Below are 24,134 nucleotides of genomic sequence, written 5' to 3'. Positions count from 1 at the left end.
GTTTTAAACGACGTAACATTTTTATGCAGAGCATTCAGGCGATGCCAAACGAATGGAACAATCCGAGCGGACATTGCACTCAACCGTCGAGTGATCGACGGATGTCCGAACCCATTCGCAGTAACCCAACCCAAAGGACTTCTCCTCCGATTCCGCCCAGGCCGAGATCGGCACAGCTGCCCGAGCTTCAGCCCGAGCTTCATCCCAATCAGGAGGTGATCCTGGACGAGGTGGGTGAGGGTGAGATGGTGGAGAACAAGCTGGTTATTCCCGACGAAATGATGCAGTATTTGAATCAGGTAATCATGCCGGTGTGTTCTTTAAGTAAGCTTTAAATTCGCGTAATACTACTGTCGTACTGATTATTTTAATCTCAAAATTGAAATTGCCACTACAGGTTCAAGCGGGCGGAAATCAAGTCAGTTATCGCGGTAGCCCACTACCGATTTGCCAATCGCCGATATGCACGAATCCTCTGCACTATCAGCGACAGGTGCAGCCCACGTGCAATTACAATCAGTCGCATCAGTCACACCAACAGAACTGCTACTCCTCTCAGCAAGTTGTTCAACAACCATGCCCGAACTATCAGAATTCCTCGTCTGTGTCTTACAGCCAATGCCCGAATTCACGCACGACTCAGCCTCCATCGCAGTATTGTCCGCCGCCAAATTATGGATCTCAAGTCACTGGTGGACAAGTAGCGAGTCCAGCCGCGGGTCAAGTCATGTCACCGAGTTCCCATTATGCCTCAGCTCACTTAAGCGATCAGCCGTTAACATCCCCCGCGGCCGGCGCGCTGGCGCCACAGCACGCGCCGCAAAACCTGCCCCAGAACTCTGCCCAACTTTCCCGAAATTGTCCTCAGAATCACGCACATCATCCTTACTATCCAGGCTACGGTTGCGCGGGTCAAATAAACGCAAACTGCAATGGCTCCGCTAGCCCAGCTAGCCACCATTCTACTCAAACCTGCACATCATCCAATCACACTGTACAGATGCGATTAACAAATAATTGCCAGCAATTATCACCGCATTGTACTCAGCAAACCGCGCCCATGGCCAACACAACGACTATTGCCCATCCAAACGCTCAGTGCAATCAATCCTCCGGTCAGTGTGCGAGGCCTATGACAACACCCAACAGTCAGATGTCCAATGTACACACTGCCCAACAGTCTACGGTAGCTAATCAGTGCGGTCCAATGTCACCCCATTGCTCTCAATTGAATCATGCGAATCAGGGCAAACCGATGAATACGCTTGCGACAAATCTTCAAAGCTGTCAACAGCAGACTCAACAATCGCCCACAGCGCCCTGCCAGCAGGTCAACAACTGTATTCATCCCGGCGGTGCGCATCGTCAGATCAACGACGGTGGCAGCGGGTCAAAGAGAACGTCACCACAACTTTGTAACGCTCAGCAGACTAACTGCAGAATGCCACCGCAGCAACAAACCTGCACACATAATTGTCAAACACGCACGAATCCTCCGGCTCAGTACAATTGCAATTGCGCATGGACTTATGGAAATCAGTGTTATCACGATCAACATGGTGGACCGTTGCCAGAGATACAATGCAGAGATATTAGCCAGTCGCAACAAGGCTCGCCAATAAAACCACCTCAAGGTATGAGACAAGACTCCTATCGCAGGACATTGGAATACGTTCAGCAATGTAGAAACTGGTCCGTTAACGCTCAAACCCATGAGACCAACGTATCCAGCTCGACGCATCCGTTGTCGTTGCCGCAACCTCTGCCAGCTAGCGCCAATATGGTTGTCAACGACATGACGTCTTCGCTTAGCTCTTTACTAGAAGAAAACAGATATTTACAAATGATTCAATGACCTATGTCTATTAACGAGACGCGCCAATTTAATTTTATCGATCGATGAAACAGCCGCGCCTAAACAGTTTTCTACTTGATTATTGCAGTAACGTAAGTTGTATCTTCAATATAAAATTTACTTTACAATGAGTGCAATTAAAATATTTTAAATATTTGGGAAAATTTATCATGACACCAATGACAACTCCATGCAGGGACTGGTGATCCTTAGTTTGCAGATTTTCGGGTACATCAAGAAAAGGTCTGAAGTGGTCGTAGGTCACTTCGAAAACAATAAATTAATACATTTGATAAAATTTAAGATGCTCATAGTTTCGTATGAAAGCAGTTGACTCGTAATTGTATTTATAAGAGACTATAAAGTTTTGAGTAAAGTATGATACGAGTGTAACCAGCTTCAGAAATTAATACATATACATTTGACAAGTTTAATACATAGCGTGATAAAAGGTATCGAAAGACTCATAATTAAATAAAATTACTTTTAAATTTGATTTGAATAATTTGCACTACTGATGGAATTTAGTTGCAATTTTTGACTCGATTATTATGTCAGCGTTCAAAATTTTTATTTTACTGTTCGTGTCTTAATGACGAGCTGCTAGACGTAACTAAAATGAGTAATAATATGAAAATGAGTAATAATCTGTTTTAGAAATGGACATACTGTAAGTAGGATAAGATTATATTCTTCCAAGCATTAAAAAGATGTTGTTGAAACATTTACTTTTACATTTAATTTAAATTATGGATACAACAAAAATTATCAATACAAAGAGATTCAGATAAATAATTAATACATTACCTACTATTATAAATCAAGTTTAATAAAAAATTTTCACTGTTATAACAAAGATCAAAAAATGCCACTGTCAACTTTATTAATTTTGGAGCTCGTATGTCAAGATTTTAAGTTGCTAATGAAACTGATGCAATTTAATAAGCGACATGCGAGTAAATAACGCATTTGTCTTTATTTTCTTTACATAGATTTCACTTTTTATTCAATCTAAAAAATAATTCAACGGAGCGGAATCAAAAGATCCCTAGGTCTGTAGTTAATTAACCTTTCACTCTTGAAATCGAAAGACTTCAGTGGAGAGAATAGTATTTTTAACTTGTCCCATCTCAGAAACTCTATTCTGAATTTGATACATTTTTATATGAACTTTTGTTCTGATATCAGAATAAGGAAGATACAAATCCTATCATACTTATTTATATGTATTTTATATAATATCACTACTGATCTACTCCATAAAAATCAACTGTTTTTAAATAGTAGGATTGGTTTTATAATTTTAACATAGTCAATGTGGATATTTTTATGTGAAGAAAAATTTTATAGTCGCGATATACAAGAATACAAAGTGCCTTTATCTTAAATGAGGTGCATTTGAAAAGTGCCACTAATGTAATGTATTATATTTGAAAATATCGATTTACAACATTATGTACCTCGAAAATTCCGCTCATGGTAACTGTTAGAATTAGATATTGTATAATAAAGATGGATAATAAAGATATTTCGTATTTTGTCTACGGATAAAATTAAAGTATACGTCTCTCTTTGATAATGGAGACAAAATATCAATCTCGCAGCGTATCAATGATAAATCTTAGTGCGCGACGAATGTGCGGCATTTTTTGAGAAAAATCTATGTACTTTAAATTATTGTAAATATATTTTTATAATATTATTATATAATTATTATATATACTTTTTGTACATCAATTTCGTTATGCGATGAGCGTGCCAACGTAGCATTATCTTATTATAATTAAGTTTATTGTCAGTAAGATGTAGTGTCTACATCGCCGTACAGTGTGATAAAAGAGAGAAAAATAAGGTTCATAAATAATAATCAGTTTATCACAAATGATAAAAGTAACAAGACTTGGAATACATAAATCGGATTAATCTTAATAAAAATCTATAAGAAGCCAATAATGAAATAGAAAATGTAGATAAAATTTAGAAATAAGCACAACTGTTAAGGTTGAAGATAAATATAAGCGTGGAAGTGTGCGCACATGTTTCTAAAACGTCTTTCATTATTATTATTTTGGAAAACAAATTCTAAAAACAAATATTATAGTTGCCTTTACATATAATATTCATTAAAGGCACATGAAAGTGTCTTCAAACGCCTTCAATGAACATTAAAAATGCAACGGCAAACGATATGTAATAAAAGATGAATATTTAGAAATCTAAAAATATCAATATATACACATTGTACTGTTTTTGTTATACAAACGAGTTTTACACAAACTTTATTAAAGTGCGATTATAAAAATGTGAATTATTTTGTGAATATTATACATATTTACTACATACTAAAATGCTAATAAAACATGTATGATAACCTATTTGAAGGAAGATACTAGAATGGAGTCTTATAGAAGTGCCTATGCAAAATTGTTAATTATTTCGAGAATAAATCATATCAAATCCAAAATCATGATTTCTTATTGTGATGTCCCCCCCCATGTGCTTACACATCTATACGAAAACTATTATACATATTTAGTATATTATATTGATTAAATTAACATTATCATTTCTTAATGAGACAGTATAGATTCTCATATATTAAAGTTTACAACGAAAGAATAAATAGACATTCATAGTCGACAACAAACTTATTTTCATTTTATAACATAATGTAATTTTTTACAATAATACAGTTAGAAATTAAGATAAAATGCTGCATATATTAATTTATATTTATTCACATATTTATCAAGTTTAATCAAACAAAATATAATTTTTGTTTTATATTATATTAATATACCTTAATCGAAACGTTTTTAAAACATATCAGTACTGTTAATCAAGATACAAAATTACATAAAACAAGTCATTATCACTTATTTTAAATTATTCTCGTATATTTTGTCCAGATGTAGTAACTGATTGTGTGGAATACCATTATTTTGTACTTCTTACATTTAGGGCAAAACTTATTGTGAAACTTCTTATTATGTTGTATAATTTACATACATTTTTACATGACACGCGGTATTTCTTATACATTATGTACTGCATCATTTGTTACTAAATTTTTATTACTATGACGTTGATGTATCTAGCTATCACTGTCTCATTGAATGCAAAAGGATAAAATAAGATAGAGATGCATTTGCCAACTGCAACAAATTATGTTTGTTTTTGATTGTTTCTTTAAAAAGAAGAAAAGACAAAGTGAGAGTAGAGATATAAGAAATAAATAAATAAAAAGAATTATTCCCTACCGTAGCAAAACATTCTAAAGATGCTACAAACAGTCCGGCCACATTTAGTCCAAAAGATTTGTTGCCTTTCAGCATTAGAAACACTATCAGCTTTTGTATATGTAGAGGAGCTAAGTACCACTGGATATTATATCTGCACAAATGATACATGACGTAATAAATCAATAGTTTGAGAACGAAGATACGAGTAACACCATATACATATTTGTTTTTGGACATTATATTAATAAATGAAAATATCAATATTTTTATTTTTATCATTAAAATTTAAATCATTGTGAAGTAATATAATAATAATATGAGACAACATATTTCCTACGTCGTATCAAATACATCGTTATAGTGATCCGTTACATCTTGTCCAGTCAGATTGCATAAAAACATATATATAATACAACTAATTAACATCAAACTAGATATCCCAAGTTCTTCAATATGAAATTCCGATGACAGTATCTGAAAAGTCTAACAAGCAAATTTTGTGATTGATTTAAAATCTAAAAATTATACACTTTTTTAAAGTTTGCATATTTATACAATGTATTTATATAAAGATAGAAAGTCACAGAGTTCAAGAACAATTTTAATTAGTTTTTAAATCAATCAACGTTACTTAATATGATACTATTTAAATTATTTAAAAATAATAAACACAACTTACTCGGAATATATTGGTGCTTAACAGCGCCACTCCGAATCCTATTAAAAACAAGTACATTACCTCAAATGTGGACATTAAATATTCGCCAATCCTTTAAATATAAATTTTAATACAAAAATATATAACAAATAAGAAAGGCAATCGCGCGCGCGCGCGCGTGTGTGTGTGTGTGTGTGTGTGTGTGTGTGTGTGTGTGTGTGTGTGTGTGCGCGCGCGCGCGCGCGCGCGCGCGCGTGTGTGTGTTTGTTTGTGTCTTATAATATATTATTAAACAATGAAATAAATACCAACATCATGGCTTTCCGTTGAATGTCTATAGCACGTACTATGTCTTTATAAAGCGACTTCTCATTCCGTAGCCCATTTTGTGATACGTAAATTTTCATTGTACTTTCTATACGATAACTGTGAATAATTTAATATTTAATTATATATACATTTATTCTATGTAACATAATCGTGATGTAAATAATATTCTCGAAGTTGGATAGCAAATAAAATAAAGTGTAATGAATTAAATTCAGAATTAGTTTATGTACTATAAAAGGATGAGTCGAGAGAAAAATGAGTACGACTAAAAATCTCTGTTTGAAGATACACTTTTCAAAAACATCTAAAAAAATATAACATTTTTTGAAAGACCAAATGTGACGATTTTTTCGACAGGTTGTTTTCAACTTGAAATTTGTCATTTCTAAATTAGCAACTTATTTTAAATGTAATTTTATTATAAATATATGTAAATATAGATATTTTTGATCTGGTAGCGTAGCCTACATTGAAAAGAATTTAATGATTCATAAGACCATGACTTCCAAAAGATTTTCAAGTCAAATATGATCAATTCTTGCTGTGACAAAAAAATTCCACATGCCAGACAGTGTTCCAGAAAATGATATTAATTAATCACACAAGGGTAATACAAATACTATATAAATGTAAATTCCATTCTTATCAAATAGTATTACATGAGTAATAATTTTGGCAATATAAACATGTTTTATTATATTACATCATTTAAATGTATATCATTAAAATTTTCAATTTGGTTAAAAATTAATTTCTTTAAAAACTACAAGATCATTATTAAGAAACTTTTATACGCTACTGTATACATATGAGTATAAATATAAGAAATTCAATCTTTTAATGAGACAATTATGATTTCTATTTACTTAGTGACCAATAATTGTCGGATAACAACTCGTGAATTTGACAGAACAAGCTTTTATTCATGCGAACTAAAATTTCTCTTGAACAAAAACTAAAATAATATCGTTCTGATTCTTTTCACAACTAACTCTCTCTCTCCTTCTTTTCGCTACTTTTCGTATCCTCTCTCACTACCGCTCTCTCACGGCAAAATGAATAACTATCACGGACCACTCAAGGGTCGCTACCGACGGTTATTCGAATCTCAAACAAAAATATGTATTACAACAAATTAAGTTTTCAGATTTTTATCAGATGGAAATCATCAGTCTGTCCCCTTATTAAATAATGATATAAATTATTTCTATGTCTACTAATTTTATTACGTTAAATATTTTTACCTAGCAATTTTGAACATTCCGCAGAGATACTGAAGATATGTATAAAACGAGGTTCCTGTCACCAGTAGAATGAATATTGTAATGTAATAGCACGTGTATATATGCAAAGACAGTAAATAGAAATATTTTTCTTGGTCAATAAAATATTCTGTCATAATATACAGACGACGTTGTTGAGATTCATTCATAGATAAGATAATATTACAAAATGTTGGCCACAATTGTATGAATATATGAATGAGCATGTAGCTAATAAGGAGCACTAAATAACACAATTAATAAGATATTATATAAATAGTACGTGTTTAAATTAGAATTGGTAGTTTTATTACTATGTCATATACATTACAAGGTAATAACATGCAAATCTTTTTCCAACAGAAAGGAATGCCTAATTATTTTACAAATACAGTTTGCCGTTGCATTAATACTATGGCTATAAAAATTACATAATATTGTAGTTTAGATTTAATTCTATTAGAAATAGGAAAAGTACAAACTAAAAATCTTTTAATTTAGGAAATATTTAATCGACGCGAGTTCCTTCTTACTTATTGTTTGAAATATTTTAAGTTGAACACTTCTAACTTTCTCAAATAATGTTTTTCTGAAAGCCTTACTAGAGTTTTTTGGTCATTTACTTCTTACATTCCTTTATGTTTTATATTTAATACATATATGTAAACAGAAAATAAGAATATTCACATACCCATAAGTACCGCCGTAAGACGGTTTGCTTTGCTTCTATATGCTTTTATAATAACAATTTCGTTATGGTCTTTCAAATTAGCGTAGATATAATGAAGATACTCTATTATATATTTTACCTATTATTGTAATAAGTTCTTATACCACTTGTGTATCTCTAATAAATTAGTAAAATTTTTTAAAAATATATGTAAAAGTGAAACTTCATTCAAAATATTTATTTGTCTTTCTTTAAAAATAAATACATAGACAAACTTACCGCTTTATTGTTAATGCGAAGCGAAATGTATTTTATTTCTACAATAATAATACCAAATGCTAGAGAGAAAATTTTTATGATAAGGTCTGTAGTACATTTTGAAGTTATCAATACTGTCAACTGTAAATAATAACATTTCCAAAAGAAATTAGAAATAGCATATAAGAAATTTCTTTACATTACTGTTTTCATATTTAGTCTATAAATTGCAAATATAAATTAAGAAATGGCTATTTGTTTTTTAAATATTATAAATATTTAATACATATAAACATTCATCAATCAGTATTCTAAGAAAATGTTAATTGCAAATTAATATTGGAAAATATTGGGAAATCGAAAATCAAAATCACTCTTGTACAATATACATATATACTACTGTAAATATAAATTATAAATATAAATTAAGAAACAGTTGTGTGCTTTTATAAATATTATAAATATTTAATACATATAAATATTCACCAATCAGCATTCTAACTAAGAAAATATTAATTGCAAATTAATATTGGAAAATATTAGAAAATCGAAAATCAAAATCACTCTTACAAATGTATACTACTGTAATGGATATAGAAAGATAATACAATATACAGAAAGAAAAGTGAAACATTAAACACATACTTGAATTACTATAGCACCTGTAATTGTAGCAAGTATGCAAATATATTGATATTGTTGAAATTTCGATGTTTGAAGAGGCCACAAACCAATTATTAACAGAAGGGTTCGAGTTAAATTAAAATATTCGTCCATGATCTCCTCTCTGCTAGCTTTAAAATACTTATAACGGGGACGAAGTGGATGAAGTCTCATCTATCCCTACCGTATTCAGTTGGTCGATTAAATATACAATGTTTTTTCTTTTTCTTAATTTAACGTTTTGCAATTTAACTTATTTTCCATAATCTAGCTTAATTCTAATGGAAACGTGAAATATCGTTCGACCTGTGTACTTCCAATTTAGCACTGCATCGTTGAAATATAGTCACCAATTCAGTAATCGATGCAGTCGAAAGAAATTAAGCAGATGTTTTTTTCTCATGTTATATTGTACACGAGAAAAGTCTTGAGGTAAAAATTGTACATGCGCACTATTCATGTTTCTGCGTCTTTTGCGCACACGCTTCAGTTTGATAAGTTCATTTATATGATACATTCGACCCATAATAGTGAAAGTTCTTTATAAGTTTTACATCCACGTATGTATAATTGTGAGTTGTAAAAAATATATGATAATATTATTTAATATTTACATACACTTTGATTCACCAGCGCGCGCGCAAGCACATACACGTACACGCACACGCACTCGCGCATGCACACACGCACGCGCACAAGAAAAAAGGAAAGCTTATTTATAATGAGTGATAATTTTCGAGAAAATCCAAATTTAAATGGATGAAAATAAATATAAGTAAGCGTGGAAGAGTGCGCACATGTTTCTAAAGCGTCTTTCGTTATTATTATTTTGGAAAATAAATTAAAAACAAATATAATAGTTGCCTTTATACATATATAATATTCATTTAAGGCACATGAAAGTGTCTTCAAACGCCTTCAATGAACATTAAAATGCAACGGCAAACGATATGTAATAAAAGATGAATATTTAGAAATCTAAAAATATCAATATATTCACATTGTACTGTTTTTGTTATACAAACGAGTTTTACACAAACTTTATTAAAGTGCGCTTATAAAAATGTGAATTATTTTATGAATATTATACATATTTACTACATAGTAAAATGCTAATAAAACATGTATGATAACCTATTGGAAGGAAGATACTAGAATGGAGTCTTATAGAAGTGCCTATGCAAAATTGTAAATTATTTCGAAAATAAATCATATCAAATCCAAAATCATGATTTTTCATTGTGATGTCCTATATGCTTACATATCATTACGTAAACTATTATACATATTTAGTATATTATATTGATTAAATTAACATTATCATTTCTCGATGAGACAGTATAGATTCTCATATATTAAAGTTTACAACGAAAGAATAGACATTCATAGTCGACAATAAACTTATTTTTATTTTATAACCTAATGTAATTTTTGTTTCAATAATATAGTTAGATAGTAGGATAAAAACGCTGCATATATTAATTTATATTTGTTCATATATTTATCAAGTTTAATCAAACAAAATATAATTTTTGTTAATTTTATATAATATTAATGTACCTTAATCGAAACGTTTTTAAAACATATCAGTACTGTTAATCAAGATACAAAATTACATAAAACAAGTCATTATCACTTATTTTAAATTATTCTCGTATATTTTGTTCAGATGTAATAACTGATTGTGTGGAATACCATTATTTTGTACTTCTTACATTTAGGGCAAAACTTATTGTGAAACTTCTTATTATGTTATATAATTTACATATATTTTTTATATGACCCGCGATATTTCTTACATAAGATGTACTGCATCATTTGTTACTAAATTTATTACTATGATGTTGATATAACTTGCTATCACTATCGCATTGAATGCAAAAGGATAACATAAGATAGAGATGCATTTGCCAACTGCAACAAATTATGTTTGTTTTTTATTGTTTCTTTAAAAAGAAGAAAAGACAAAGTGAGAGTAGAGATATAAGAAAGAAATAAATAAAAAGAATTATTCCCTACCGTAGCAAAACATTCTAAAGATGCTACAAACAGTCCGGCCACATTTAGCCCAAAAGATTTGTTGCCTTTCAGCATTAGAAACACTATCAGCTTTTGTATATGTAGAGGAGCTAAGTACCACTGGATATTGTATCTGCACAAATGACACATGACGTAATAAATCAATAGTTTGAAAACAAAGATACGAGTAATACCGCATATACATATATGTATTTGTTTTTGGACGTTGTATTAACAATTGAAATTTTTAATATTTCTATTTTTATCATTAAAATTAAAATCATTGGAAAGTATAATAATATAATGAGAACATATTTCCTACATCGTATCAAATACGTAATTATAGTGATCCGTTACATCTTGTCCGACGAGATTGGATAAGAACATAAACAAAACGCAACTCAGTGTTGCCATATTAGACATCTCTAATTCTTCAATATTCAATTCCGACGATATAATCTGAAAAGCCTAAGAGGCGAATTTTGGGATTTATTTAAAATATAAAAATCCTACAATTGTTTAAGGATTACATATTTAGGCAATGTATATTTATATAAAGATAGAAAGCCACGGAGCTGGAGAACAATTAACTAGTTTTTAAATCAACCAACGTTAATTAATATCATCCTATTTAGATTATTTAAAAATAAGAAATAAAACTTACTCGGAAAATATTGAGGCTTAACAGCGTCACCCCGAGTCCTATTAAAAACATGTACATTACCTCAAATGTGGACATTAAATATTCGTTAATCCTTTAAATATAAATTTTAATACAAAAATATATAACAAATAAAAAAGATATTTGTGTATGTGTGTGCGCGTGCGTCTGTCTAACAATAAGTGCGCGTATCTTTAATACATTTTTATATAATGAAATAAATACCAACATCATGGCATTTCGTTGAATGTCTATAGCACGTACTATGCCTTTATAAAGCAAATTCTCATTTCGTAGCATAGTATTGTGTGACACGTAAATTTTCATTGTACTTTTGATACGATAACTGTGAATAGTGAAAGTTTTAATTATACATACCTACATACATTTATCTAACAGAGTCATGATGCAAATAATATTTTCAAAGTTGGATAACAAATAAGATAAAATGTAATAAATAAATTTTAGGATTAATTTTTGTACTGTACAAGGATGAGTCAAGACAAAACAATAAGTACGGTTAAAAATCTCTATTTAAAGACAGAGTTTTTGAAAATATCTAAAAAAGTATAACATTATTCGATAAACTAAATGTGATATTTTCGGCAGGTTATTTTCAATTTAAAATTTGTCATTTTTAAATTAGCAACGTAATCTTAAATGGCATTTTTTATAAATATAGATGTAGGTATTTTTTATCTGGTAGCGTAGCCCACATTAAAAGGAATTTAATAATTCGTAACACCATGACTTCCAAAAGGTTTTAAAATCAAATATGATCAATTCTCGCTGCGTCAAAGAAAATCCACATACCAAACAGATTGTTCCAGAAAGTTATATTAGTTAATCACACAAGGTAATACAAATACTTATAAATGTAAATTCCATTCTTATACCATCTTAGTACCATTACATGAGTAATAATGTAGGTAATAGAAAAGTGTTTTATTTTATTAAATTATTTATTTCAATATCATTAAAATTTTTAATTTCGTCAAAAATTAGTTCATTTAAAAACTAAAAAATCAATATGAAGAATCTTTTACATGCTACTGTATACATATGAGCATAAATATAAGAATTATATTCTCTTAATGAGTTAATTATCATTTCTATTTACTTAGTGACTTATAATATTACAATATATTAAAGTTTCAGATTTTTATCAGATGGAAAACATGACTCTGTCCTTTTATTAAATAATGTTGTAAATTATTTCTACGTCTAGTACAATTATTATGTTAAATATTTTTACCTAGCAATTTTGTACATTCCGCAGGTAAACTGAAGGTATGTATAAAACGAGGTTCCTGTCACCAGTAAAATGAATAGTGCCAAGTAATAACATATGTATATATGCATGAACAGTATGTAGAAATATTTTTCTTGATCAATGAAATATTCTGCCATAATATATAGACGACGTTGATGAGATTTATTCATAGATAAGACAACGTTACAAAATATTGGCCACAATTGTGTGAATATATGAATGAGCATGTAGCTAATAAGGAGCACTAAATAACACAATTAATAAGATATTATATAAATAGTACGCGTTTAAATCAGAATTGGTAGTTTTATTACTATGTCATATACATTACAAGATAATAACATGCAAATCTTTTTCCAACAGAAAGGAATGCAGAATTATTTTACAAACACAGTTTGCTATTGCATCAATACTATGGCTATATAAATTGTATAATATTGTAGTTTAGATTTAATTGTATTAGAAATAGGAAAAGTTCAAATTGAAAATCTTGTAATTTAGAAAATATTATTTAATTGACGTAAGTTTCTTATTATTTTATTGTTTGAAATATTTTAATTTGAACGATTCTAACTTTTTCAAGTAAAGGTAATGTTTTTCTGAAAGACTTAGACTAGAGTCTTTCGGTCAGTTTCTTCTTACATTCCTTCATGTTTCAAACATATGTATAATGTATAAAGATATATAGGACTAGAAAATTCACTTACTTATAAGTCCCATCGTAAGACGTTTTGCTTTGCTTCCATATTCTTTTATAATAACAATTTCGTTATGGTCTTTTAAATTAACATAGACATATTGAAGATACTCTATTATATATTTTACCTATTATTTTAATAAGTTCTTATACCACTTGTGTATCTCTAATAAATTAGTAAAATATAAAAAAAATATATGTAAATATAAAACTTTATCCAAAATATTTAAGTATTTGTTTTTCTTTAAAAATAAATACATAGGCAAACTTACCGCTCTATTCTTAATGCGAAACGCAATGTATTTTATTTCTATAATAATAGCACCGCATGCAAAAGCGAAAACTTTTATGATTAGGTCTGCAGTACATTTTGAAGTTATAAATACTGTAAACTGTAAATAACAAAATTTCAAAAATAAAATTAGAAATGAGATATAAGAAATTTCTTTATGTGTTTTCATATTAAGTTTTTATATTTTATATATTGTTCTATGTTCTATATATTCTATATTTTATCTATATCTATATTCTATAAATTGTAAATATAAATTAAGAACCGTCTATGTGTTTTTATAAATAGTATAAACATTTAGTACATATAAATATTCATCAATCAGTATTCTAACTAAGAAAATGTTACTTGTAAATTAATATTGGAAAATATGGCAAAATCGCAAATCAAAATCACTCTTATATGTATATTTAATATATACTACTGTAATGCATATAGAAAGATAATACAATATACAGAAAGAAAAGTGAAACATTAAACACATACTTGAATTACTATAGCACCTGTAATTATAGCAAGTATGCACATATATTGATATTGTGCAAATTTCGATTTTTGCAAAGGCCACAGACCAATCATTAACAGAAGGGTCCGAATAAAATTGAAATATTCGTCCATGATCTCCTCTCTGATAGCTTTAAAATACTTATGACGGGGATGAAGTGGATGCAGCCTCATCTATCCCTACCATATTCAGTTGGTCGATTAAATATACAATGTTTTTTCTTTTTCTTAATTTAACGTTTAGCAATTTAAGTTATTTTCCATAATCTAGCTCAATTGTAATGGAAACGCGAAATGTCGCCGTTAGACCTATATAGTGTACTTGCATTTTAACACTGCATCGTTGAGACATAGTCACCAATTTAGTAATCGATTCAGACGAAAGAAATTAAGCAGATGTTTTTTCTCATATTATATTGCTCATGAGAAGTCTTGAGGTAAAAATTGTACATGCGCACCATTCATGTTTCTACGTCTCTTGCGCACACGCCTCAGTTTGATATATTCATTTATGTGATACATTCGACCCATGATAGTAAAAGTTCTTTATAAGTTTTACATCCACGTATGTATAATTGTGAGTTATAAAAAATATATAACAACATTATTTAATATTTACATACACTTTGACACACACAATCACGCGCGCAAACACACACACACACACACACACACACACACACACACACACACACACACACACACACACACAAGTAACTAATAAGGAAAGCTTATTTAAAAATTGTTACAACTAAAGGCAATTTCTTTGATTATAGAAGAAAATAATATTATGTTTATGTATATATTTAAGAATAAGATTGATATTATTTACAATTCATAAGTAAACCAAGAATATTTTTTGTATTGTACTGCTTAATTATAGAATATAACACAATTTCTATAACACATTTTATAAAACGGGTAAGAAAATCTTGATTTCAAATAGATGGAAAAATTCTCGAGTATATTCATAGATACGACAAAGTTTTGTTAATTCTAATGAAATACTTGAAATTTCATTAATGCAAGTTTTAAGAATGCTAAAGAAGCGTAGATCATACAGCACAAAGCTCCGATTAAGCTCCTAGGGAGTTCGTACTAGTATTACTCATTGCCTCGACGCGACGTGGCGACCGTGCATTAGTCTTTCTCGTAAGTAAAAATTATCCCATATTAGTATAAGTGGCAAGCCAATCAGACAGCGAGTTGTCTGGATCATGGATAAACTTCAAAGGCCTAAATATATTTTTGATGACTATACCCACAGCACGGGAAACTCCCGGGGAGTTCCTGGGGTGCTAATAAAAATGTTCATAAACCTTATTTGAACTTTAAACGAACTCGTACGTAGCTCCTTGGGAGCTTTATTTAAGCTCGCAGGGAGTTTTTGAAACATGTTTTCTGAACTCCCTGCGAGCTTAAATGAAGTTCCCCGGGAGCTACGTGCGAGTACGTTTAAAGTTCAATGAAGCTTCTGGAAAATTTTATAAGCTCCCCAGAAGCTCCCCGGGAGTTCCCCGTGCTGTGTGGGATATTATGTGTAGTCAAGCAAATTTTGACATTTTGTAAAGTTTCAAACCAATTATCAGCAAAAGAATTATGTTGACATTGAAATATTTATCCACCACATTGATCAACTTTCTGGTAGTACTAAAATACTAGTTACAAAAAGATGGATAAATAATCTACTTGTTTCTACTATATTCATTTTGTTAAATAAATATTCTTACTTCTAGCATGAATTTTACTGGTTTAATATAGTTTATAATTAAAGTCTTTTCCCTCTTCTCAATTGAAGGGTAAGACGTGAAACATCTCAGTTAGGTCTGTGTGGTACTTGCAATTTACACTATACATCGTCGAAACACGTTCGCCAATTATGTAATCGCTTCTACAGGCATGAAATTCGACAGATGGTGCTTTCCCACAGAATATCGTTTCTAAAAGAGAGTCCCCCCTGTAGTAATAGCCTGTGCATGCACACTTGCCATGCCTCAGCGGTTTTTATGCACGTGCTTCATTTCGTTATGTATGTACATTTGTATGTATACATAATTTGTAACAATAAAAAATTTTCACATGTTCTTCATTACACCCTCGTTTACATAAGTATGAATTATGAAGCATATTTCAACATTTGTTGCATTTCGATTATTTATTAAACGAAGCTGGAAGATATTTTAGAATTGACCAATAACAAATGCATAAATATAAAACTTAACAATTATGAATATTAATTGTTATTATTGTATTTAGTTTATCACCTTAATAATAATTAAATATTCTCTATGTATATCTTTGTATAAATGTTAATTCTATAATTTAAAATAATTTTTCTAATTTAGACTAACTGCAACAGTGTGAATTAAAAGTAAGGTCACAATATTCGCACTTTAACACTTTCGAGGAAGTCACCGGTTAAATAATCGATTTAATGTCGAAGAAAATTTAACAGATGTTTTACTTTCATGGGTGGTGCTTCTCATGTTGTCCATATGACAAGACCTAAGGTGAAAGTTATGTAAGCACATTATTTGCTTTTAAGCTGTTCTTACACGTATGCGTAACAATTCAAGAAACACGTACACAAATCCTTTATTTGAATTTATTTATGTTGATTGTAATTCTATAATTAAAAATTTGAAGAATAAGAATGGTGATAACTTGAAAAGGACGCGTTTCTGATGTATTTATGTTCATACCAACTTCTTGTCTTGTTTTGTTGGTTTCCAAACACCTCCAGAGTGATTGACCTCCACTTTTGAAACAGGATGTATATTTTCATCAGTACATATTTCTCACACAGCTATGCACGCTCCAGTGAAGAAAAATAGTGGTACCAGGTTCTTGATTCAGTTGATCATCATCCAGAAGTAGTGATATCTATTACACTTGCTCCGACATAAGTAAAAAGGCCAAATTATATAATACATTAATCTAAAATACAGGAATCTCCTTTACAATAGTATAACCAAAACATCGACGTGTCTGAAAATTCTGAAATACATATAATAAAACTTACAATGACATTGAAGCAACAAAACAAGTCAAGTCGGGCAGGTTTCTAGTTTTGATAAGACATCAACAAGAGAGTGCGGTTAGAAGATCAAAATACCTACCAATAACGAGAGAAATTCAATAGATGTTTCTCATGAAATATTATCTACAAGAGAAGTTTTGAAGTAAACATTATAAAATAACACTGTGACTGTTTTATTTACCGGTAGTGTACTCATTTTTTATTTTTCAATTAGGTGCAAACATAAGTTACTTTTGAGATATTTTAGAACAAAAATATTTTGAAAATCATATCCACTAGAAAATTACAACCTATAAACGATATAATATAATTTCTCGCAAAATAAATAGTTTTACTTTATATTCAAACTCTTCTGTTGTTCGTTGTCTTCGTTCCTTTCTCTTTAAATCGAAAAGATATTGTAGAATTTAAAGATATTTATAGCTATGGATCTAAAAACTTAAGCAAAAATTAAGAGAAATTTTGTATTCTAAAATTTTAGCATTTTAGTAAATATAAAAATATAATAAAAGTTGTATTACGTTTTGGATCAAGGTTTTTAAATAAAAATTCAGTTAATCAAGATAAAAGATATAATATTACATACAATCAGATCATTATCACTTATTTTAACTTATTCTCACCTATTTTGGTTAACATTGTAATAATTGATTCTACAGATTAGTTACATTGTCCTTCTTACATTGAAGACAAAGTTGTTGTAAAACCACTCATTTTGTTGTTATTTAATTTACATACATTTTTACATGACACGCGGCAGTTCTGACATAATATGTACTGCATCATTTACTTATTAAGTTTATCTCTATGGTGTTGGTATGTTTTGCTATCACTACCGAATTGAATATAAGACGAGAAAATAAGATACAGATGAATTTGCCAACTGCAACAAATTGTTGGTTTTTCGTTTGTTTCTTTGAAAGGAAGGAAGATACAAAGTATGTAAAGAGAAAGAAGAATGAATGTAATATATTTATTTTACTATCGTATAAAAAATATTCCCTACCATAGCAAAGCACTGCAAAGATGCTACAAACAATCCAGCCACATTTAGACCGAAAGATTTATTGCCTCTCTGCATTAGAAACACCGTCAGCTTTTGTATATGTAGAGGAGCTAAGTACCACTGGATATTGTATCTAAACGCATAACGATATAATAAATTAATACTTCGACAACAAAGATACGAGTAATACCAGATTACATATTTGTTTTCGTACATCATTAATAAATAAAAATATTAATTCCTATTTTTATCATTTTTTAATAAATGTAAAATAATATAATAATATAATGAGAAAATATTTCCTACATTGTATCAAATACGTAATTATAGTGATCCGTTACTTCTTGTCCGACAAAATTGGATAAAAACATGTATATAAGACAACTCAATGATGACAAATAACACATGCCTAATTCTTCAATTTTATATCCCGATGATATAATCTGAAAAGCCTAATAAACGAATTGTGTAATTAATTTTGCGATTTGAATTAATTTTATGATTAATTTAAATAAACAATCGTACTTTTCGATTTTTTACGATACATATTTAGTATATTTTATGTGAAAATGTAATAAAATTCCAAGCTTCAAATGTGAAATGTTTCATTTTGCTTACAAAAAACTTTTTATTTAATATTATATGGTTAGATAGTTATAAACAAAACTTACTCGGAAAATATTAAGGGTTAACAGCATCACTCCGAGTCCTATTAAATACATGAACATTACCTCAAACGTGGACATCAAATATTCGCAAATCCTTTAAATATAATACAAAATATAATGAAAACATATATTTATATATGTATGTATGTGTGTGTTGTGTGTCTTATAAAACATTATTATATAATGAAATAAATACCGACATCATGGCATTTCGTTGAATGTCTATAGCACGTACTATGCCTTTATGAAGTAAATTCTCATTCCGTTGCATAATATTTTGTGATACGTAAATTTTCATTGTACTTTCGAAACGATAACTGAAAAATTTAATTTTTAATTACCTATACATACATTTATTGTATCTAACAAAATCAAGATGTAAATAATATTCTCGAAGTTAGATAACAAATAAAATAAAGTGTAATAAATTAAATTCGGAATTAGTTTATGTACTATACAAGGATGAGTCGAGAGAAACAATGAGTACGATTAAAAATCTCATTTTGAAGCCACAGTTTTTTACCTAGCAATTTTGAACATTCCGCAGGCATACTGAAGATATGTATATAACGACATTCCTGTCACCAGTAGGACAAATAGTATCATGTAATAACATATAAACATATGCAATAAAAGTAAGTAGTAATATTTTTCTTGATCGACAAAATATTCTGCTACAAAATGCAAACGGCGTTGCTGAGATCCATTCATAGATAAAACAATTTTATAAACCCTTGGCCACAGTTGTGTCATTACATGAGTAAATACGTAGGTAATAAGAAGAACTAAATAACGTAATAAATATGTAAATAGATCAATTTTAGAGCGTCTTTAATAATTTAGAACTCGCAACTTTATTAATATGTCATATACATTGAGATAAAATACTAATGTGTCGTATACAAGTTACTACTATGCAAATCTTTTTCCAAAAAGAAAGTAATGGATAATAATTATACAAATGCAGTTTACCGTTGAATGTATTAATATGGCTATATGTATTATATAATTTTGTAGTATTTAAGTTATTTAGATTTAATTGTATTAGAAATAGAAAAAGTGTTTTAATTTGAGAACTAATTTAAATTTTTAAAGGACTGTTTTCTTTGAAGTTTTACTAGTAAATTTATTCAGTTATTTCCTATTTACTTTCTCTTTCATATTTAAACATACATATACTGTATAAATATAAATAGGACCCAAGATTATTCACTTACTTATAAGTCCCATCGTATGACGTTTTGCTTTGTTTCCATATTCTTTTATAATAACGATTTCGTTATGGTCTTTTAAATTCACGTACACATATTGAAGATACTCTATTATATATTTTACCTGTTATTTTAATAAGTTCTTATACCACTTGTGTATCTCTAATAAATTAGTAAAATTAAAAAAAATATATATTTAAATTTAAAACATTATACTATTATAAATATTTATTTGTCTTTCTTTAAAAAGAATACGTAGAAGAACTTACTGCTCTGTTGTTACTGCGAAGCAAAACGTATTTTATGTCTATAATGAAAAAACCGAATGCAAAAGCGCAAATTTTTATGATAAGGTCCGCGGTACATTTTAATGTTATAAATGCTGTAAACTGTAAATAGTAACAATAAATGTAAATAGTAACATTAAAACAGAATTAGAAATTCACAATAGAAAATTTCGGTATAGATATATGTTTAGAATAACGATTTTAATGTTAAATCATATAATCGTATAATTTAATCAGTAATCTAATTAAGTAAATATTAATTGCAAACTGGAAGAATCGTAAATCCAAATCAATTTTCTATATTTAATATGTGTATACTTTGTAATACATATAGAAAGATAATATGTATAATATACAAAAAGGAAATTAGAATATTAACACACATACTTGAACTACAATAGCACTTGTAATTATAGTAAAAATGCAAATATATCGATATTGAGCAAATTTCGATTTTTGATAAGGCCAGAGACCAATTATTATTAGAAGAGTCCGAGTTAAATTGAAATATTTGTCCATGATCTTCTCTCTGCTAGCTCTAAATATTACACTTATGACGGGAATGAAGTGGATGAAGATTCATCTACCCCTACCACATTCGGATCATCGATTAAATTTCCTACGTCTATTCTTTTTCTTTTTCAATTTTAATGTTTTGCAATTTAAGTTATTTTCCGTAATTTAGCTCAATTGTAATGTAAAACGCGAAATATCGCCGTTAGACCTCTATACTTGTAATTTAACACTATATCGTTGAGACATAGTCACCAATTCAATAATCGATTCAGCCGAAAGAAATTAAGCAGATGTTTTTCTCATACTATATTGCCCATGAGAAAAGTCTTGAGGTAAAAATTGTACATGCGCACTACTCATGTTTCAGCGTCTCTTGCGCACATGCTTCAATTCGATATATTCATTCATACGATATATTCGATGAATAACAGTGAAAATTCTTTAAAAGTATCATATCAAATATATTATGTAACTGTGTATCGTAAAATATGTATATTATTATTTTTCATACATGTTATGTATATGACAATGTGTGTGTGTGTGTGTGTGTGTGTGTGTGTGTGTGCACGTGCGTATTTGTGTAGTGCAATTTACACTATATCGTCGAAATGCGTTCCCCAAATGAAATAATCGATTCTACAATACATGCAATAAATTCAACATATGGCTTTTTCTCAAAGAATATTATTATTTCCGAAGAGAGTCCTGTGGTAATAACTGCATGCACACTGGCTACGCCTCAACGCTTTTTAAACATGTGCTTCATTTCGTTATGTATGTACATACATTTGTATATATACATGATTTATTATATAATAATAAAATTTTTTCAACTATACTTCATTACTCTCTCGTTTATATAAGTATGAATTATAAAGCATATTTCACCATTTGTTGTATTTTGACTATTTATTAAACAAAGCTGAAAATGAAAAGATATGTTTAAATCAACCAATAATAAATGCATAGATATAAATATTAAGCCTTATAAATGTCAGTCGTTATTATTACATTCAGTTATCACAGAGTATCATATTTATAATCATTAAATATTCTCTATATTTTCTTTTCTATACAAATTTTGTTTCTATAATTTAAAGCAAGTCTGTAATATAGTTTAACTGCAACAGGGTAAACTACAAATGAATTTAAAAAAAATACATATCAAGAGTGATTATTGCAGAATATGCTTCATATTTATCACAAAATTTGGAAATAGTACAGTATCGTGCAATAGAAATATATATTATATTTTTCTTACATAAGCGAGGGTCCTTATAAAAACTTCTTTTTCTATCTCACATTATCGCATTGTAATGTTTCGTTTATGTAACAGTATTTGTTTTTTAGATTTGAGTTATATCGTAGGTACGCTCTTTTTTTCATTGACTTTTCATTGTTATAACATTAATTCATATACATATATTATGTTATATAATATATTATGTTAATATATTAATATATTACGTTGTTATTATCGCATGGAATACATGATAGTGAAATAAGATACGGATGCGTTGGTTAGCTATAACAAATTATGTTTGCCTTTATTATATATTAAGTTTTATTCAATATGTTATGAAACGAAATTTATATATATATATATACATATATAATATTATATTAATGTTAAAACATGAATATTTATACGTAATTAATAATTGTATATAAAATGTGGTATGTAAAACGTGGTATATAAAATATTTTGTACCGTGGCGAAACATTCTATAGATGCTATGAACAATCCACCCACAGACAAGCCAAAACTCTTATTACCTCTTTGCAATATTAACAGTATCAATCTTTGTATGTGTAAAGGAGTTACATACCATTGGACTTTGTATCTAAAAGTGATAACAATATACAGTTTAAAAAAAATGATAATATTTAAAGAGTAGAGTTTTATTGTTAGTATGTACACACACACACATACAAAATTAGTACATTATTTTTCTCTTTAATGATAGTACATAAATTTCTAAATTTCTAATTTGAATATATAATATAAAGTACGTGTATTACTTACGCAGTGGCATATACGTGGTTATTATGATCTATAATTTGTTGTCCGACAAAATTAGCCAAGAACATATATAGAAAAGTCAGAGTTGCAAATACTAGATTAATAAACAATTCTTCAATATTATATCCGAATAATGCAACTTGAAAGACCTAATACCAAATGTCACTAAGATTAATTTCTATGAAGAGCATAGTATAAACGTAGGCAAAATTTAGTACAAAATTGATCAATTATAATTTAATGTATTAAACCTCACTCATTTTGTAAATCAAATTTACAATTGTCACTTGTATTATAAATTGTTTATCATTTCTATTATACATATATGTTTTTATTACATTATTCTTTGATAAATTAAATCACTCTGTTTGCATTTTTTAAAAATAAATTTAATTATTGCACACTTCTATCACCTATACCATTAAAGTTTTCCGATTAAATTTTATAAAGGCTATAATGTACTCAACGACTATAAAATTAATAGTAATTTATTCTCTTTTATTATAATTGATTTAATGTGAGAATCCAAATCTGTGCATTTGAAAATCATACATTATAAAATTGAATCAGTGGGCATGTTAAAAATATTATAATCCAAAACTCACTTAATCTCTTATATTAGAATTGTAACCTTAAAATTCTTAATCAAAGTTGGTAGTAGAAAGACAATAATAAAATTGTTAACATAAGCAATGTAAAGAATTAACATGACAATTAGTAGATGTGGATTTATAAATAAAAACAAATGACTTACTCGAAAAATATTTAAGCTTAAACCAATCACTCCGAATGCGATTAAAAACATGAATGATATCTCAAATTTGGATATTAGATAGTTAGAGAAACTTTAAAAACAAAAGTCTATTATTCCATATACTATACATTTATTACAAAATATGTAAATACGAACGTTATAGCTTCTCGATGAATATCTATAGCACGAATTATGTCTTTATGAGCTAGAATATCGTCCTGCACTTTAACATTTTTTGATATACA

At 28.9% G+C, this 24,134-nt stretch overlaps 4 protein-coding genes across 4 annotated transcripts in view; 1 reads left to right on the top strand and 3 right to left on the bottom strand.

Moving 5' to 3' along the window:
* The window catches only part of LOC105568174 (transcriptional activator cubitus interruptus), a 92,097-nt gene extending 87,799 nt beyond the window's left edge, over positions 1–4,298 (top strand). The window contains exons 11-12 of the mRNA XM_012023622.1: positions 30–299; positions 398–4,298. Of these exons, the coding sequence (XP_011879012.1) occupies positions 30–299; positions 398–1,855 (1,728 nt within the window). The 3' untranslated portion in view covers positions 1,856–4,298. The remainder of the gene's footprint in view (positions 1–29; positions 300–397) is intronic.
* Positions 4,299–10,696: 6,398 nt separating this feature from the next.
* LOC105568173 lies at positions 10,697–11,960 on the bottom strand. Its single transcript, XM_012023621.1, has 5 exons — positions 11,848–11,960; positions 11,622–11,712; positions 11,280–11,425; positions 10,958–11,090; positions 10,697–10,852 (listed from the first exon to the last, which is right to left on the bottom strand). The coding sequence occupies exons 1-5, from the start codon at positions 11,943–11,945 to the stop codon at positions 10,802–10,804; spliced, it is 519 nt and encodes a 172-aa protein (XP_011879011.1). The 5' UTR covers positions 11,946–11,960; the 3' UTR covers positions 10,697–10,801.
* Positions 11,961–18,179: 6,219 nt separating this feature from the next.
* LOC105568172 lies at positions 18,180–20,703 on the bottom strand. Its single transcript, XM_012023620.1, has 8 exons — positions 20,579–20,703; positions 20,316–20,433; positions 19,622–19,883; positions 19,299–19,415; positions 19,102–19,192; positions 18,737–18,882; positions 18,431–18,563; positions 18,180–18,307 (listed from the first exon to the last, which is right to left on the bottom strand). The coding sequence occupies exons 2-8, from the start codon at positions 20,326–20,328 to the stop codon at positions 18,257–18,259; spliced, it is 813 nt and encodes a 270-aa protein (XP_011879010.1). The 5' UTR covers positions 20,329–20,433; positions 20,579–20,703; the 3' UTR covers positions 18,180–18,256.
* A 1,854-nt stretch (positions 20,704–22,557) lies between these two features.
* The window catches only part of LOC105568220, a 4,866-nt gene continuing 3,289 nt past the window's right edge, over positions 22,558–24,134 (bottom strand). Inside the window, exons 6-10 of the mRNA XM_012023691.1 lie at positions 24,046–24,129; positions 23,890–23,980; positions 23,139–23,284; positions 22,824–22,956; positions 22,558–22,637 (exon numbers count right to left, since the gene is read on the bottom strand). Of these exons, the coding sequence (XP_011879081.1) occupies positions 22,587–22,637; positions 22,824–22,956; positions 23,139–23,284; positions 23,890–23,980; positions 24,046–24,129 (505 nt within the window). The 3' untranslated portion in view covers positions 22,558–22,586. The remainder of the gene's footprint in view (positions 22,638–22,823; positions 22,957–23,138; positions 23,285–23,889; positions 23,981–24,045; positions 24,130–24,134) is intronic.

This window comes from Vollenhovia emeryi, unplaced genomic scaffold (assembly GCF_000949405.1).
Source record: "Vollenhovia emeryi isolate VEMERY1.0 unplaced genomic scaffold, V.emery_V1.0 DF939131.1, whole genome shotgun sequence".
Taxonomy (NCBI): Eukaryota; Metazoa; Arthropoda; class Insecta; order Hymenoptera; family Formicidae; genus Vollenhovia; species Vollenhovia emeryi.
Note: the sequence above shows the minus strand (reverse complement) of the source record. Positions and strands in the feature narration are given on the sequence as shown.

What these genes read in the sequence shown, in the direction of transcription:
- LOC105568173 (XM_012023621.1), bottom strand. Translation starts at nt 11,945, where the DNA reads ATGAAAATTTACGTGTCACACAATACTATGCTACGAAATGAGAATTTG. An exon ending in ATTCAACGAAATGCCATGAT is followed by an intron (nt 11,713 to 11,847) that starts GTTGGTATTTAT and finishes TTATATTTAAAG; the next exon opens with GATTAACGAATATTTAATGT. An exon ending in AATTACGTATTTGATACGAT is followed by an intron (nt 11,091 to 11,279) that starts GTAGGAAATATG and finishes TCATTTGTGCAG; the next exon opens with ATACAATATCCAGTGGTACT.
- LOC105568172 (XM_012023620.1), bottom strand. An exon ending in ATTCAACGAAATGCCATGAT is followed by an intron (nt 19,193 to 19,298) that starts GTCGGTATTTAT and finishes TTATATTTAAAG; the next exon opens with GATTTGCGAATATTTGATGT. An exon ending in AATTACGTATTTGATACAAT is followed by an intron (nt 18,564 to 18,736) that starts GTAGGAAATATT and finishes TTATGCGTTTAG; the next exon opens with ATACAATATCCAGTGGTACT.